Source organism: Lemur catta, chromosome 6 (assembly GCF_020740605.2).
Source record: "Lemur catta isolate mLemCat1 chromosome 6, mLemCat1.pri, whole genome shotgun sequence".
NCBI classification, from domain to species: domain Eukaryota; kingdom Metazoa; phylum Chordata; class Mammalia; order Primates; family Lemuridae; genus Lemur; species Lemur catta.
This window is the reverse complement of record NC_059133.1, coordinates 30,880,061-30,898,893: the sequence shown is the minus strand read 5'-3', so window position 1 is coordinate 30,898,893 and position 18,833 is coordinate 30,880,061. Positions and strand designations below refer to the sequence as shown.

The window sequence follows — 18,833 nt, the reverse complement described above, 5'->3', positions numbered from 1 at the left end:
GTTCTTTCAATGTGCTGTTGAATTTAGTTTGCTAGTATTTGGTTGAGAATTTTTGCATTTATGTTCATCAGGGATAGTACTCTGTAATTTTCTTTTCTTGTACTGTCATTATCTGGCTTTGGTATCAGGGTATGTGGGGCTCATAAATTGAATTTGGAAGTATTTCCTCCTCTTCAATTTTTTAGAATAGCTTGGGAAGGGTTGCTAGTAGTTCTCTAGGTGTTTGGTAGAATTTTACAATTTAACAGTGAAACCATGAGGTCCTGGGTTTTCCTTTGATAGGAGACTTTTTATTACTAAATCAATCTGATTATTGGTCAGTTCAGACTTTCTATTTCTCCATGATTTAGTCTTGATAGGTTGGCTATGTCTAGGAATTTTCCCATTGCTTCTAGGTCATCCAATTTGTTGGCATGTAATTACTAATAATAGTCTCTATGATGTTTTGCATTTCTGTACTATCATTTGTAATGTCTTCTTCATTTCTGATTTTATTTGTTTGTCCTCTTTTTTTTCAGTCAGCTAAAGGTTTATCGATTTTGTTTATCTTTACAAGAAAACAACTCTCCATATCATTGACCTTTTCTGTTGTTTTTCTAGTTTCTATCTCACTTATTCCTATGATATTTATTTATTTTTTTCTTTTTTTACTAACTTTGGACTTTGTTTTTTTTTTTTTTTGCTAGCTCATGAGGTGTAACCTTACGTTGTTTATTTGGTATTTTTTTTCCTTTTGGATGTAGGTGTGCATTGTAAGTTTCCCTCTTAGAACTGCTTTTGCTGCATCCCGTAACTTTTGGTATTTTGTGTTTCCATTTTAGTTTGTCTCAAGATATTTTTTAAATTCCCTTTTAATGTCTTCTTTAATTCATTATTTGTATAGGAGCATGTTTAATTTTTCACATATTTGTGAATTTTTCAAAATTCCTCCTATTATTTCTTTCTAGTTTTATACCACTGTGGTCAGAAAAGATCCTTGATATGAATTTAACATAGAAGTTATTTTAAATGAACAGCACTTAAAGTACAACTTAGCAAAATTAGTGGAAAACTGCTAAAACCAGACTCTAATGGAATTTTATGGATTTAAATGTTTGTATTAAAAAGAGAAAAGGTTTGAAAGACAAATCTTGCAGGTTCTTACTCAGATATGGGAGCTAAATATTAAAACAATTAATCTCATAGAGACAGAGAGTAGAATGGTGGTTACCAGAAGCCGGGGGGCAGGGGGATAAAATGGGAATGGTTAATGCATGCAAAAATGTTTTAATAATTAGATAGTTACATAGAAGGAATGACATCTGAGAGTACAACAAAGTAACTATAATCAATAATAAGTTAGGGTATACTTTACAATAACTAAAAGAGTGGAATTGGAATGCTCCTAACATAGAGAGATAATAAATGCTTGAAGTGATGGATATTCCAATCACCCAGTTTTGAGGCCCAGAGAATTAAAATCTAAAGCCACAAAAGTAGACAGTTACAGAAATAGAATTCAAACCAGAAGCTAGCAAAATGGTGGATCTTGAAGCTGAACTCCATATATATACATTTCAATTTGTCTGCATAGCATTGTGAAAAAAATTTTTGAACTAAATATTTGCATTTAAAGATTGTAAGATTTCCATAAAATATTAATTTCTGAAAAATCCTAAAAATATCCCAGAAGTTTTGTCTTCCAGGGTTTATGTTTTCAGGCACAGAAACATCATCTGAAGCTCAATAGCAAGCAGATGGCCCTGTTAAATAGGACTTCAATGGAACATGTTACCTGCCTGGTCCTTGTAGGCATTTGAGTATGGTCCCCTGACTTATGACCATGTTCATCCAACTTCAGGGCCAGTGAGGACATAGAAAAAAAAAAAGATGATGATATTACATAGTAAAACGAAAGATTATATGAGTACAGATTCCATGATCTAGAAGCTAAAGGATTTGTGTTTACTGGAAGATAGCAACAGAAATGATCATGCCAAAATCAAGGCATTGCACACGATAAAGGCAAAAAAAGAGAAACTTGTCCAAAAGGAAAGCCTGTTTTATAGCAACCTTTTAGATGTGTTCCAACTTGTTGGGTGGATACTGTATTAATAATAGAGAAACTCAGAGAGTAAATGAATTTCTCAAAATAACTTAACTGATGTTGGAAAATAACCTTCCCCTGGGAAAAGAAGTGAGGTCAGACTCTGAACAGTTAGGACATATGTAATTAAGGGTGGGAAGGTGAAGAAAATTTGTAATCCACTTACAGTGTCTGAGCCTGTGTTTCTTTCTTTGTGTAATGAAAATATAAAACTATTTTTATACAGCTCTTTCTAGTTCTAACATTTTTGGGGTCAGTGAATTATGATGGCATTAAAATATGGTCTGGCACTGCAAAAGCTCATGGCTGGTGTTTCCATTCTATGCATACTAGTGTCTCCACCTAGAGTACAAAGTGGGAAATGTTCTCCTCTCCAGGCAACTGGCTTGGACTCCCCCCAGGCTACAACCTCACTTTCTGCCTGATTCTTGGAGCTGTACTTTCTAATTGTCCACCCAGTTAAAACAATTCAATGTACGCAGAACTCATTTACTTTCACATAGTCCTTGTAATAAGAAGGACTATGAGATCAAAAATCTGCATATTTAAGATGTGTAACACAGTTAAGCCTGAAAAGAGAGAAAAACATAGTTAAACTGATGAATTAGAATCAAAATTATATCTATTTCTTTCTTTCTTTTTTTTTTTTTTGCTAAATGTACCTTTAAGTTGAAAGTATTAGCCATTCCTTTGCTTGGCATAATGTTTTCTACAGCATGTTAAAACAAGATTTTCTTTGACTTGTTGCTTGGATCTGGTATTAATGTTATAAAGATTAGCTACTGCTTTGGAAGTGAAAGCATTCTTCAACCCTATCCATGCTCTGCTCAAGAAGTTCTCTTATCCTTGCTTAAACTCTTTGAATTTCTTTTCAATTTTTTAACCTACACAATGGGAATAATATCATCCTGTGAACCCTGCTTCATATGTATGCTATGCTACATGAAATCAAATAAACCTAGCGTAGTGCCTGTCATAGAGTAAGTTTTAAATAACTGAATTTCAGGTTTAATCTTTAGATTGGTTTAAGGTCTGTGGTATCGGTTACAGTGGCTGCTTCTAGACTCAGAATGCTGTGTTGTTTACTCTAGTCCTCTGCCTCTGACAACTTGCCAGTATCTATTCTTTCTGCACAAATTGTTGGAGGCACAAACAAGTGGCTTTAACCCACTTTTCCTCATTGGAGACGTACAAAATGTCAGTTGCAATTAAACACAATATTCAAGACTCTTTAAAGGGAATAATTCTCTATATTACCTAATTTGGCTAGGAATATCTCAGAAAAAGAAAAAAATTGCTTCCTAGGTTTCATTGTTCACAGACTGGAGAAAAAAAATGTCCTTGTGAAAGGTGAGGGATACGTAGCTATCCTATAACCATCAGGGAGGGGTGCTTGGAATTTCATTAGTTCATTAATTCATCTCATTATCAATATTTACTGAATGTCTACAATGTAAAAGAATTACTTGTGTTCTGATAACTTAGGAAAACGACAAAAAAAAATCCTTGCTTTTACTTACAGAAGGCAAAAATAAATGGACAAATAAAGACGATAGAGAATGAATGGGGTGGCAATGAGTTTTACAATTAATGTTTGTATCAGCCAGCTACTGCCACAAAAATGCTATATAACAAATTACCCTGAAACTCAGTTACTTAAAACAAATCATTTAATTTCATTTTTGTATGTCTATGAGTTAGGGAGGGTGATCCTGCTTTAAGCTCAGGAATCTCTGCTTCACATTGCAGACTTTCACGTCAGCTGGGACAGCTTTGCTCCCTATGTCCTTCCTCATTTGGGGACCGTCCAGGAAAAGTTCTTTTTATGGCAATGGCAGCAGAGCAAGAGTGCAAGCCCCCTGCTTAAAGCACATATCATGTCTTTGTTTTCCCACTGGCCCAAGAAAGTTGCACAGCCAAAGTCAAGGTCAAAGAGTGAGTGGGTATATTTCATCCACTCTAAGGGGAGGCAGAGAACGAGTATTTGCCGAATAGTAATCACAGTGTTCATTGAAGATCTCTGAGGGAAAATCTTGGCACGATTGCAGAAAAGCCAGAAGGCCAATGTGCTGGAAGTGCAGGAACAGAAGGGGAGAATGATGGGATATGATGGCAGAGAGGGAGACTGAACCTACTCGGCTATGTAGGGCAGAATCAGGCATTTTTGTTCTAAGTTTAAAAGGAAACTTTTAGAGTGTTTTTAAGCAGAGGATGACAAAAATAGATTTACATTTTTAAAAACTTCTCAGGCTACTGTGTGGTGACTACATTGAAAGGACGAAGACTGTTTGTAGACAGACTATTCAACTGGCTATTGCTGCAGTGCAGGGGAAAGATGGTGGCGAGTCGGACCTGGATGATGATAATGAGGGAAGGAAAAGTAACTGGATTTAAAATATATTTTAGTGACAGGCCGCCACCCAGAGGTTTTGGATAGTGTGATGGTGGAGAGAATAAAATGTAAATGGATCCTAGTTTTTTGATCTGTGTAACTCAATAAATCATGGTTCCAATAACTGAAATGAAAAACACAAGGAGGTACTTCACTTAGGATAATGATTTCCATTATCCTAAGTGAAGTATCTCAAGAATGGAAAGCAAACACCACATGCACTCTCTAATAATTTGGAACTAATTGATGGGCACACATGGGCACAGAAAAAGTAAAAATTGTTAGAAATCAAGAAGGGGGGAGGGGAGGAGTAAAAACCTACCTAACAGGTACAATGAACTCTATTCAGATGGTGGGTACACTTATGGCCCTGACTAAAGCATTCTAAAATCTATCCATGTAATAAAAACATTTGTACCCCCTTAATATTTTAAAATTTAAAAAAATGCTAGGAGGATATTTTTAGAAAGGCGCATGGGGGAATCAAAAGTTTTACTTTGGATTGTGATTTTGCCTAATGAAACTCCAAGTAGAGCTGCTAAGGATGTGATTGCATATACAACTCAGGTCATCACAGACACAGATTGGGAGGTTATTAAGGAATAGATAGTTTGAAAGCCATGGACATATCCGGATCATTGGGTAAAGACTGTAAATTTAAAAAATAATATGATCAAGGACCACAAATAATATAAAACCATTATATTCCAAATTTAATGTCTAATATCTTCTTTTTTTTTTTTTTTTTTGAGACAGAGTCTTGCTCTGTTGCCTAGGCTAGAGTGCCGTGGCATCAGCCTAGCTCACAGCAACCTCAAACTCCTGGGCTTAAGCTCAAACTCCTGGGCTTAAGCGATCCTACTGCCTCAGCCTCTCAAGTAGCTGGGACTACAGGCATGTGCTACCATGCTTGGCTAATTTTTTTTTCTATATATATTTTTTAGCTGTCTAAATCATTTCTTTCTATTTTTAGTAGAGACGGGGTCTCGCTCTTGCTCAGGCTGGTTTCGAACTCCTGAGCTCAAACCATCCTCCCACCTCAGCCTCTCAGAGTTCTAGGATTACAGGCATGAACCACTGCACCTGGCCTAATATCTTCTTAAGAAGTAAAAAAAAAAGAAAGTGTTCAATGAATCTGCTCCTGGTAAGTGGTAGCTCAAGTACATCTGTTCTGTTTCAGATATTGCAGGTACTAGGGAAATTTCCTTACACTTTGTAACAGATTTTAAAATGAGGGGTAAACTTTTCTTTCAATAAAAATTTATCTCATTTCTTACTCTAGATAATTTCACTAATTTGTAAAACTAAGAAACATAAAAGAAGAAAATTGTCAGGAACATTTTTTTCTGTTTGTTTTCATCTTGGTCAAAAAGGAGACCTTTGTCCTTATAAGGACAAATACCTGAGAATTTCACATAATGGGTAGTGATTTTGTGGGTATCAATTTTTTTTTTTTAGACATGAGAAGATTATAGGTGAAGTCAGGAATGACTGCAATGTGGAACATCTTTAGTTATATAGGATAACTCATTAATGTATGAGTTCCAAGCAAAGCATGTGTTATAATTAAAGTTGCAAAATATGGTTTTACTATGGAAATCCATCATCAAATTTTCCAAGTTAATTTACTATCAGAATGCAAGAATAGAGACAGGAAGAGCCAAAGGGAAATGAGCTGGGAATTTGTAAAGCATAGTTACACATAGATTGGGAAACTGAACATTTGGTTTACATTTACCTAAATCTCCAAGGTCTGGTTTATACAGCTTTTGTATATAAGATAGTGTATATGAGTGTGGGTGTGTGCATGCATCTATCTATCTGAATGCCTAGAAAATAAACTTTAATTGAACAGAAAAATCAATTTCAGTCACAAAGACTTTGACATCATTGTTTGTTCAGATGAATCAGAGTTACAGCTTCAAATCATTGACTCATTTATAGAAATGGAAGAAACCCACAATTTATCCTAACCACTTAACTGAAGATTGTACATGAATCCAGGGCAATCTTCTTGAATGACTTTTTAAAGTTAACTTTCTCAGTCAGGGAAAAAAAGAACGACTAGAGAAAAGGCTGAGTAACCCGAGTGTAAAGACTCAGGCAAAATACAAAGATTAATGCAAACAAAAGAGTTTTAACCCATGTGGCTGAAAGAAATGTTAAAAGTGAAAACATGTTAGAAGTTTAATATAATTAGTATTTTAATTCAACTAGAAAATATGTATTGAGCATGGATTGCAAACCTTGGAAGACTTCAGAAATACAGTGAGTGAGAGTCCTTGCCTTCTGGCAGTTTACAGTTTACCTTAAATGGTGTAAACAAACTACTGATGAGCATTTAGCAGAAACTTGGAAGAGTAGAAGTAGAAATGACTACTTTCAGGATTCAAACTTGGAAAGATTTATGTTGATTAAGGCCATAAAATGGAATCTTTCAAAAATGAGAGACAATGTCATAAAATGAGAGACAGGATGGTCAAAGGAAGATGGAGGAGGGATTCCAAGTGGTAGACACACTATGGGCCAAGCTTTTGCTATTTAGGTATCTAAAGATTGACGAGCCCAGGAAACTGTTAATTAGGTATTGAAGCCTCCAAAGGTATAGGAAGAAATCATATGGAACTGAAGAACCACTGTTTCACTGTTCATCAGTTGGTTCTATAGCTTTCTCATGTCCAAATGAAATAAGCTTTTAGACCTCTTTCTAGTTATTAATATTTCAGATGTCTATGTTGATTAGTTTGAGCACTTACCTAATAAAGGTCTGAGAAGTCATGGTAGAAGCTCAGAAATCTATCTATTGTAGAAATGTTGCAATTGACAGACACCTAGACAAGGAACCCCCACTTAAATTTAGTGACCTCAAACTAGAAGGCCAATATAGGAAGATTATCAAAAGGCAATGTTCAAATTCTTTATTAGTAATTTTAAGAACTAGGTATCCTTAGAAGGATTTCAGGTTAAAAGCCTTTAGAATAAAAATAGTTCACTCATTGCCACTGAAAGTCGCTTAATACCCTGCATTAAAGGCATCAATTGGGTACCTCCTAGGGTACTTTTTAAGTATAAAAATCCACACTTAGCCTCCATCCCTAAAACAAATTATTTAGTTGATTTTTCTGCAGTTTAAAGTAGTTAGATTTGGGCTAAAAAAGAAAAGGGTAACACATTAAAAAAAAAACAATTAGAGGTCAGATAAAGTTTATCTACATCATAATTTTACCAGAAAAAGTTACACATCTTTTTTTTATACAAAGGAAATATAGCATATAGCATTTATTTGATTTTGAATCATTTGTCTTTAGTTAACACATTTTCCAAATTCTTTCAAATTTATCATATATCTAAAACAATTCTCACGTTAACAATTAATATTCATGTTACATACCTAAAACAAAATGAATTTCTATTATTCATTCTCCTCCTTTTTTTCTAATTAATTAGGAATGAATTTTGTCAACCTTTCCCTGAGCTTTACTTATTGCAGAAATCACTTGGGGAAAATAGGAATCACACTTCGTTTTTACTATTAGATTACTATCACACGTTTTAAAACATCGTTCTTTGTATTTGCAATTCAAAAGCAGAGAAAACAACTAATTCAAGCATCATGCAAAGAATATATAATTTTCTGGATTTCTTCATCAAGTGGCTTTAAAACGATTCTATCACAAAGATGCTCTGATAGTGAGAGGAAAGTAAGCACAATACTCAGAATTCCACAGTGATTAGTTAAATGAAAATAAAAGCCTTTTAAACTTCCATTGTGCCCCCTAATGGTAGAAAAGCAAAAAAAATCTAGACGTACATATTTCACATTTTGTCAATTAATTACACTTTATAGAAAACTTCACCCAAGTGAGTAGTGTTCAATATTGTGTTTTATGTAAGCTCACAAAGCAAACTAGAAGTAATAAAAATATAAGCCATTGTTAAATTCCTGACGTTAAATTATATGAGGGATTCTTTGTTATTTTAAATAATTATTAAATGTTTAGACTTACTCCCTTTCCTTAAGCTTAAAGTAAATATGAAATTAATCTCATAGACAGAAAATAAACCAACTCTATAGAAATCAATATTGATTTTCTCAATTGCTACTACATGATTGATTTATTTAAAAATTAAACAAGTCTGAGACACCTTTAGCTTTAAATATTCACATCCCTAACAGCACTGTCTTTTCAGATCACTCCTTTTATCCTGAAATACCTAATTCAAGAGGAAAGCATCACTCCAAAAGGCATTTTGAGCAATTTTCTTCTGAGAACTCAGAGAAGGAATGAGTATCACTGTAACTCATGAAATACGTAAAGATTCTGTCATAGAAAAGTGACTCTGGTGAATGGTGGTTATTTAGGATTGTCTCCTTTCTAAAAGTACAGTCTCATTTTGGGGGAAAATAGGACTATGACAAAAAAAAAAGTTGATGGAATGGTGAAAGCCAGGGAGAAGGGATTACAGGAAGAATGGGATATAGCATCAAGAATGAATCCAAAAAGAGCAGAACAATGTAGACAGAAAAAGAGAAAATAAGCAGGAAAAAAAGCAATCAGTGATATAACACACATTTTCACCTGCTAATACATAAATAATTTATAGCTTAATTTTATAAACATGAAATTATTTTTCTAAGACATTCAATCCAAAGTCAGCATATAAAATTCAGTCATTCTTCCAATTATTGACAATAAAAACTTGGATGGGTTAAGAAATAATATCCTATTTCATGGAGGTACTGTTCTTTCTTTTTTATTTTCTCTCTTTTCTCTAAATTCTTTTGCATAATTTCTATATTATAACTGATTCTCTGTCTATATTCTTTCTTATTCTACTGTGGGTTATCTAAAATTTATATTAGTTCTGGAATCACGAAACATTTGCTAAGAAGCTTGGATTACCAGAAAAGTACCCTAACTCTTTTAGAACTTCCAAACCTGAGAAATCATTGACTTCATGCATTCATCTGGAGATTTTGCTTAAATATTAGAAATAACAGATCTCATGTTTCATAAAATCAAAATGACAACTTTGTGGAGTGGGGGAATGGGAGGAAATGGGGAAAGAATGACACTGAGGGTTCTTTTCCAGTGCGCTGTCTATGGCTCTGCTTTTGAATGATTCCATCCGTGCGTCAGAAACGCAGAGCAGCAGCAGCAATTAGGGAAGATCGTCACTTTCACTCGAAGTTCAGAAGTGGGCGAGGATAGTGGGGGACAAAGGAGGAAGTGGGGAAAGGAGGGGAGGGATAAAGGTGAAGGCAGGGCACATCCTGAAGAGATAATCCCTGTACAGTCATGACATCATCCTCCTGCTTATATATATATAGGGAATGGCTAGAGCATCCCTCATAGTTCACTCACTTTCAAAGCCAGCTGAAGGCAAGAGGAAGAGCTAAAGTGAGCCCCCTTCCGTGTGTTTCTGACTTTTATGGACTTGGCTTTAGACGGCTGAAAGAGATGATGGCAGCAATGAAAATCCAGCTGGTATGCATGCTACTCCTGGCTTTCAGCTCCTGGAGTCTGTGCTCAGGTAAGTGAAACTGCATTTCACACTTCCCTGAAGTGATTTCTTTTTCCTCTTTTGTGGTGTGTTGCTACTTAATGTATCCAAGGAGAAGAATTACTCCCACTTATTCAGGATTTGCTTTTTACTGATAGAAACTGTGAATATCTTCTTTCTCTGTCTTGATGATGATAAGAACTGAGAGATTTATTTTCCCTTTTTAAATCTGCAAAGCAAAGAAAAAAGGGATTTCAATGAAATACTGCATGCCCACCTTTGGAATGCAAACATTAGAGAAAAAATACACAAAACTTTAATTTAGGGTGGTTGTTATTTAATGAGAAGTACAGAGGCAGTGGCTGTCATTGTGCAAACCTATCATTAAAACTGATTCCATTCAAAATGCTTTCCTCTCATCCTTATTCGATCTCTTAGGATTCAGTGGCTTCTTCCTCCCTTATGCTTATAATTGTCCCCAAATTATCTTCTTAACTGTGTATTTCTGTTAAGATAACAAATAAAGTGAAAATTGATGATTAATACATAAATGAATGAAGCATTATTTGTCGAAAATTATTTCTAGAAAAATATCAAAATATTCCAAGTCTTTTTGAGAATGCATTTCACATCGTCTGTGTGACAAGCAGGCATACTATTAATTTAATCATTTGGTACTTTTGGGATGTCACTTAAGTTTATGCAAATTTAATTGAAAAATTAATATTCTTATATTAATGGAAACTATTTGGCTTTAGAGTGTTTTGCATATGATAATAAGGAGAAGTTATATTACTAAATATCTATAAATAACTCACCTTGAGTGTAAGATTTAAATTTAAAGAAGTAACATGAAATATTAAAACTATTGCAAAATGTTCTGATTAATGTTTAAAAAATATTTGCATGATCACATCAAAGTGAAAAAAACTTAAGGGATAAATGCAGCAAATATAATTTAACCCGTTTTATGCTTTTATGAGTATATCTCATATATATGACATTGAAATGTTTAATTCAAACTCATGCTATAATTTTATTTACATTATGAAATTAAAATCTAGAAGTTTTAACTGATTTATGAAAATTTTTAAATTTATTTTAATCATTAGAAAAGGACCTTGAACTTCTAAATTTGCAAATCTTTTACGAGAAAAACATTGACTTTTCTACAGTTGTGATTTTATCTGATCATTATGTGAGATTAAAGGTATACTTAGAGTATGTGAAAAAAACTGAGCTGTTGATTAAGCACTGTGTTTATTAACTCTTGAAACTACTTGCTGTGATGAACCAAAAGTTATGGGGATTGTGATATATAGTTCATAAATAATCAATGGAATATGCCATTTGTTTTGAAAAACAGATTACATCTCTAACAAATAGAGAGAGAAGATCTATGTTATGATTTAGTTTCTAGGTCAATTTAACAAATGGTTTCTCCAAGTATGACGCTTCTTTTCAATGAGTTTATAGTGCAAGGAAGATAGAGTCATTTTTAACTTCTGCTTTCTTTTATAACATATAGGTCAGTGAGTATGAATTAAGCCACCTTATTGTCGTGTTTTATAACTTTAACTACTTTATTATATTTTCTAGATTTTCCTTCTTTGTAAAATTTTAATTAATGGAAACTTAGAATATTCTTAAAAAGTAGAGATCTATTTTCAAAACTATTGTACATATGTTGATGGACAGCTCCACATTTGCTTAAACAATTTCCTTAATTGCCTATGATAAAATTATGCCTTTGCATAATTCCAAATTTTTGCCAATAGTACAAAGACAATTCTTTCAAAGTGTGATTTGTAAAATAGCATCTCAAACTAAATAAATCTCAGTATCTTTATATCTTTATTATTTTAAAATTACCAGTAAGCAATTTCTTTGTTTTTTTCTTGAAAAAGTCTCTTGTTCACATATTTTTATTATGTTGTTTTAAAAATATTAATATACATATTTCCTACATATGTAAACTATTGCTGATAAAAATAAACCACTGTAGCATATTTGATGAAATCTCTTTTATTAAATACAATTTTTTATTGACTTTCAAAGATTAAACAACTCCAAATTAATAGCTCTCTTGGCAAATAATCATATGCTCATTTTCTTAGAGGTGCCTCTACTATTCTAGTTGCCTGCTGTTAGCCTGAAATAGCACTATAATTTGTTCATTCTAAATACTATTTTAAAGAGACTAAATACATAGGAAAGACATTAAACATCTAAGACTAATTTTTTTGAGATTAATCTAAAATCTGTATATTATGATATAACTATATGGTATGTGATTATATAGTAAACATGTGGTTTTGATTTTACTCAGATTCAGAAGAGGAAATGAAAGCATTAGAGGCAGATTTATTGACCAATATGCATACATCAAAGGTAACTTTTTCTTTTCTTTAACCCTGGGTGAAGAACATATGAACTTTCATCCTAAACATGATGTCCTTTTCCTATAGTAATAACTTTCCATCAAGATTGAAAAGTTCCTTGGGAGGCATTTCCTTTCTTGGGAAACTTTTCTTTTAGTTCAAAGAAGTTAAGGGCGTTGATATGACAGGGAAAGGAACTATAACGATTATCAATCACCATATTGCAACTTTAATTAAGTAGTCACATATTATTTATGTGGACATGTAAATGTATTTAAAGGAACTTGTTTCCATATTTTTTTAAAATTGGGTATGATGAAAGATTACTGGCTTCAACTTAAATGACAACTAAGTGAACTTTTTGCCTTTTCTATTATATTGAGGGAAAGAACAAAAATGTGCCTAAATTAAAAATAAAAGTTCATGACAACATGTGAAAGAAATGTGGTAGAGAAGAAAGAGCAATAAACTTACAAACAGGAGCCTTGAGATCTAATCCTGAAACTAAGGCTTATGAATTAGTTGATCTTAAGCAAGAGGATTAGTTAACATTGCTTACCTTTGTTTCCTTATTTTGAAATGCAGGGGTTGGAGTTCATGATCTAGACATTTACAGTTCTGCAATGTGTTTAAAAATTATTGAACTGCATTCTTCATTGTTTGTCTGCATTTCAATTCTCCCTATAACAGATGTGTTATCTGTACTTGCTCTCTCTCTTTTTTTCTTTTAATTGAGCCACATACAATTTGGTATTATGGACACTATTATTTCTTTGTTGGGATCTTGAAAACAAGTTCCCAACCTAGACCTAGGAATAAAACCTTAGAATACACATGATTACCATTCTACCATATAACATTGATTACTCAGAGTAAGTCAATCATTGTATTCTAAATGTGAAGCAGTCACCCGATGCAATCATTTTTATAGCATCACTGTACCAAGGGGGAGGATTCAATAGATGTTATGGTGGAAAAGTAAGTGCACAAAACTGTCTGATTTCTGAAGCTCAAGTTCTGCCATGTTAGGTTCCTCTTCTCTGGTTGAAAGAGCATGTTGTAGGTACAATAATACTTAGTATACAAGAAGGATTATACTTGATACTGGGAAGGAAAAATATCTGTTTTTGTGTGTGAGAGTGAAGGACATTATTGTCTGAAAGCTCACAAAGCTATATTTTCTACCATGGTACTTAAGAGACATTTTTGGAAACTTTAAGCACGTATACATTTCTATAATGGCTCACAGCTATAAAAATTGACCAGATTGAAGCCCAGTGTTACTCCAGTTTGGTAGGTTTTATATTAGGAATGAACAAATTTAGTTTAGTAACTAAAACTCCATGAGTAAATATATTTAACCTATGCTAACAGAGTCCTTGTTTAGCACTCAATCAGAATAGCAATGACTACAATCTCTTCAACTCAAAACTAGGAAGACAATTGAAGTCAATAGTCTGTGACAGAAAATGGGATAGATTAGAATGCTTTGGTGTCTTGGTATAGATTTTTACCTCTATAATTTCCAAGTGTACATGGATGCATAAATGTCCTAAATAATCTCCAAAATGTGACATAATTTGGGGAGTGCTAGTTACTTTGAGAACATGTGAAAGTAGAGTTGTGATTCTTTCTCTAGCCAAGATACTGCAAAGAAAAAAATGATACCAGTATATAGAGGAGTTTCACTTTTCTCTTATGAGAAATACGTAGCAAAAGTATAGGCATAACTAAATTTTTCTTTTTCATTCGGTCATGGGATATATCTCTAAAAAACAGATCAAGAAAAAAATTTGAATTTCAAGGCCTCCTTTTAATTGAGCTAAGTAACCAGGCAACACTAATCCTTACATATATTTTATGAATATAGTGTTCTGTGGTCAAATTAGTTTGGGGACCATTGGATACTATATTCAGCACCATTGAAAAGTCACAGTCAATATTTTCATGTAAAAAGCTTGAAGGATACTTAAATTCAAGAATTGAATTTTAAATTTAAATTTCACTTTAAATTTCCTTAAACTCAAATTTTCCAGTTTATTTGAGAATGGAACTAACTGTTAAAATTAATGAATACAGAACTAGTGTTCTAAGGAACAAACTTCGAAAACCATTAAAATAGCTGATCTCTAAAGAGCTTTCCAAATGTATAGTATACCATTAATGGGCAGGGCATAAGGTATTGCTGCCATGAAATGGAACATATTGCCTCTAAAATAGTCTTCCATAGCAGAAAAATTCAAGCAATGGCTAGATTACTGCAAATTTAAAATACATTATAATATTTGGTAGAGTAATTCTTCTTTATTACTTTTTTATTTTTCTAATTCTTCTTGGTTGTTCTCACACATTCATCCTTTCAAATTAATAATTATTAATAATTAGCTATACTTATTTTGCCAAATCCCCTTCTCCAATTTCCAGTCTCCTCATATTTTCCTAACTGGGACAATGATTTGTATTTGTATTATATTTGGAAGGTAAGTCAGAGAAAATCATCACCTGATATTATTGTTATTGAGTCTTCCCATCACATGTTTGTGGTCATTTAAATTTATTTTGTTTTTAATATTCCTTCAGGAAAATGTTATGCTTTCCTTCACCTTTGACCTTTTAATTTTCTGTTAATTTTTGTTAATTAATTCACATTTTGGTTCTTCTTCCTGCTTATGTTTTCTTATTGATTATTGTTGACATGTAAGAAAATTGTTAATTATGGTAATTATGATTTCACACAAGATATTATTAGAAAAGAAAGGTAATGCCACAAAATATTTTAATTTCCAAATAAATAAATTGGTCAGATGTGATGCTGCCCATGACAACTATTAATGTGTAGAATATATTAACAGAATCACATTATTGTAATTGTCCCAAACTATTAATATCATCTTAGTCCCTACTCCATTACATATTAAGTTAAAATGTAATAAAAAGAAAGTGGTAGTTTTTTAATTTTTAATTTTTTCACCTGTGATATATAAATACATATTTATATACATATATTTATATTTCTACTGTCGCTTCTATTTTCTTCCTTGGTTTTTCTGTGTGTGCTTATGTAAGTGCCTATGTATATGTGTATAACTTTATTGCATTCTATTAAATAGAGGATATGAAATATTGACATTATGTAACTTTGTGACATGACTCTGCTAAATTAATAACACTGTATTTATCAGACTAGAGTAACAATTATATCCTCAAATGTACTGGTTTAGCACAAAAGAAGTTTCTTTCTTATTTATATAACAGAGTTTTAATTGTAATATATTTTTTTCTGTACTCCAGATCAGTAAAGCAAGTGTTGCCTCTTGGAAAATGACCCTGCTAAGTGTTTGCAGTCTTGTAAATAACCTGAATACTCAAACCGAGGAAACAGGAGAGGTTCCTGAAGAGGAGCTCCTTACAAGAAGGAAATTTCCCACGGCTTTAGATAGCTTTAGCTTGGAAGCAATGCTGACAATATACCAGCTCCAAAAAATCTGTCACAGCAGGGCCTTTCAACGCTGGGAGGTAAAACTAAAACAAAATATGGATATAATTATAGATATACTATTAATAGGTCTCATTTATATTGATTTTTTAAAATCCTGCTCATTATCATAACAGGAAGACCTATAAATATTAAAGAGGAATAAACCATGTGTTGAGGTCAACATTCCTTCAAATCTTCAAGGTGTCTTCAAATATTTGGAGTTTAGTAAAATGTTTTTTTTCAACCTTAAAACGGATATATATATTTTAAGGCAGATTTGAGCCATATGCTTTTATCGTGCTTAAGTGGATGACATGCTTAGGCAATTTTTGGTGGTGGTAGCATGTCTAAGAAATTTAAGGACCATTTGCCTAAAATATTCAAATACAAAAGATTCCAAATAAAACTGGAATGATAAGGATATATATGCCTATCTTATATTTTTATTTAAACAAAATCCCTATTTTTATTTGCCTAACATATTCAAATACAAATGAGAACTTTTGTGTTTTATTCCAGTTTTATTTGGAAAGTTTTGTGTTCTGTGTTTGTTTACAGATAAGTACACATGACTTTGTGTGTATGTGTGTGAAAATGTACTTACAAAACACTTTATAATTAATTGGCTTAATATAGTTTGCTCCAAAAGATAAATTGGAACTTTGAAAAGATACAGAAAAATGTTGGGGCTAAAGAAGGAGTGAGGAGAAGAGAAATAAATGCTTTAAAGGAACAAAAAAAAAAAAAAAAGAAATATTTTAAAATTTTCCCAAAAAGGGAAACATTTCTTTCAGATTCATTTCTAAGAGAAATATGCTTAATGTTTTATATTCTGGATTTACACCGACCTTGAGGGTCTAAGGGTGCCTTCCTGGCTAATATAATAAACTGACTACAACAGAGATACCCTGTAAAGAAGAGGAAACTCAGGCAGAATTTCTAGTGTTTATTCTAATTGGTAAACAAAAAGATGTTTTACAAATAGAAAACCTGAAAAGGCCATTTTAATTTTACTTGCTGTATTATTCATCCTTTAATTTCAATTTCAGCTAAATGGTTTAGTATTTAAAATATTTTAGGCCAACAAAATTTGAAAAGTATAAATCGTAACATAGAAAATTTCAATTATGTGCTATTAATCCAGAAAAAAATAACCTCAATAAACTATTATGCAGACAAATCAAGTGCAAATAAAATTGAAACTTTTTCTATTTTAAATGTTATTGAGTGATTTAAAAATAAAATGATAATATTCTTCTGAGCATTGTACAAGTAATTATAGACTATGCAAAAAGAAACTAAAGATTAAGAAACTAGATTGTCTGACAGTAGCTGATTTTCCTTCTCTGAAATTTAATAGCTGTGGGTTGAAATAAAGTACTTGATGATATGATTTTATGCATGTGCATTATAATTTAAAACTTATTCTTCTGTCAATATTTGTTATAGTGACCCCAAAGTTTAGAAGAGAACCACAAATATGAAGAAAATTCTTGAGCATTTTTAAAAATTTCATGTAAATTATGTGTAAAACTCTGGAAAGAATTCTTAAGTATTTTATGCTAGTTGAAATTTTTGAGTTAGAACGGTATCAGAAAAAATAGAATTAATTTAAAAATGGACATATTCAATGAGATATTAGGCAATATTCTACATGGAGATTAAATCTCCCCTTAAATTATTGAATCTGAACTTGCTTTTAATTATTAAGCACCACAATCAAAGGAGATTTTCACCATTTAAACAGAGCTTTCCCACACATTGAGTTCAACAAAGTTATGCAGAGCAGGCATTTCTCCTTGTGTTGAGAAATGGATCCTTGGAATGACTTTCAAGTCAAATCAGTAACTGACTATCAACTCCTGTTACCTTTGCGGTCAAACATGGTTTACCAGATTCAAAACTATATTTGTTGCAATATATAATATATTTCATACCATTTTGATCATTCCGTCAAATACTAGCCTAAAAAATACTTAAAGGTCTATTTGGTATGTTCCTTCCATTAGAGGGATTAGTGTATAGCTTGAAGCATACAGAAATTTTTATAAAAGGTTAGTCTATTGAACTAGGAGGACACTGAACTCAGAACCAGAATGATCATGTTCTCATCCCATGTCAGCCACCTGATAGTCATCTGTCCTTTGACAAAACACTATGTCTTTGAACTTCATGTATCTCATTTAGATATACCTTGCTGTCGTAACAGCAAGTAAGATAAAAATGTAGAAAAATGCTCTGAAGTAGAGCTTTACTCATGCAAGTTACATTTATGTTATTTCTATCTTGCAGTTAATTCAGGAAGATATTCTGGATACTGAAAATGACAAAAATGAGAAGGAAGCAGTCATAAAGCGAAAAATTCCTTACATTCTGAAACGGCAGCTGTATGAGAATAAACCCAGAAGACCCTATATACTTAAAAGAGATTCTTACTACTACTGAAAGGATAAATATTTTATTTCCATGTGATTATGATTTATCATCCTTTAATTAAATATCAAATTATATTTGTGTGAAAATTTGATAGGAAACACTCATTTTGTTTCTTCTACAATTGTGATTTCTTGAAGTGGTTTTACTGCATTAATATAAATTAAACTAAATGTTTTCAAATAAATCTAGATCTTCAGCATGATGTGTTGTGTGTAATTGGAGTAGATATTAAGTCACATATGGAATGTTTTGTAACTTTGCAAAACACATTATTTAAAGTCACATGTTTGACATTTTATACCAAATTATAAGACATCAAAGCGCTACAGTAAAGTCTATCCTACATATCATTAACCCAAAACAAAGTTATAATACCTCTTTAATTATTTGGCTGAATGTTTTATTGAACTGAAAGAATACACACTGTTTTCAAGACTTACTTGGTTATCTTTCAGATATAGGAATGGTTATGTGGTAAAATAGGACCATATGAAAGAATGATTAATGAACTATTGTTAATTATGCCTATTTTAATGCATGAGCTGCAACTGAATT

At 32.3% G+C, this 18,833-nt stretch overlaps 1 protein-coding gene across 1 annotated transcript; it reads left to right on the top strand.

The window, feature by feature from the left end:
- The first annotated feature begins 9,831 nt into the window (after positions 1-9,831).
- NTS (neurotensin) lies at positions 9,832-18,480 on the top strand. The gene is made up of 4 exons (XM_045555216.1): positions 9,832-10,013; positions 12,313-12,374; positions 15,656-15,880; positions 18,135-18,480. Exons 1-4 carry the CDS (start codon positions 9,941-9,943, stop codon positions 18,285-18,287), a joined length of 513 nt encoding a protein of 170 aa, XP_045411172.1. The 5' UTR covers positions 9,832-9,940; the 3' UTR covers positions 18,288-18,480.
- The last annotated feature ends 353 nt before the right edge of the window (positions 18,481-18,833 follow it).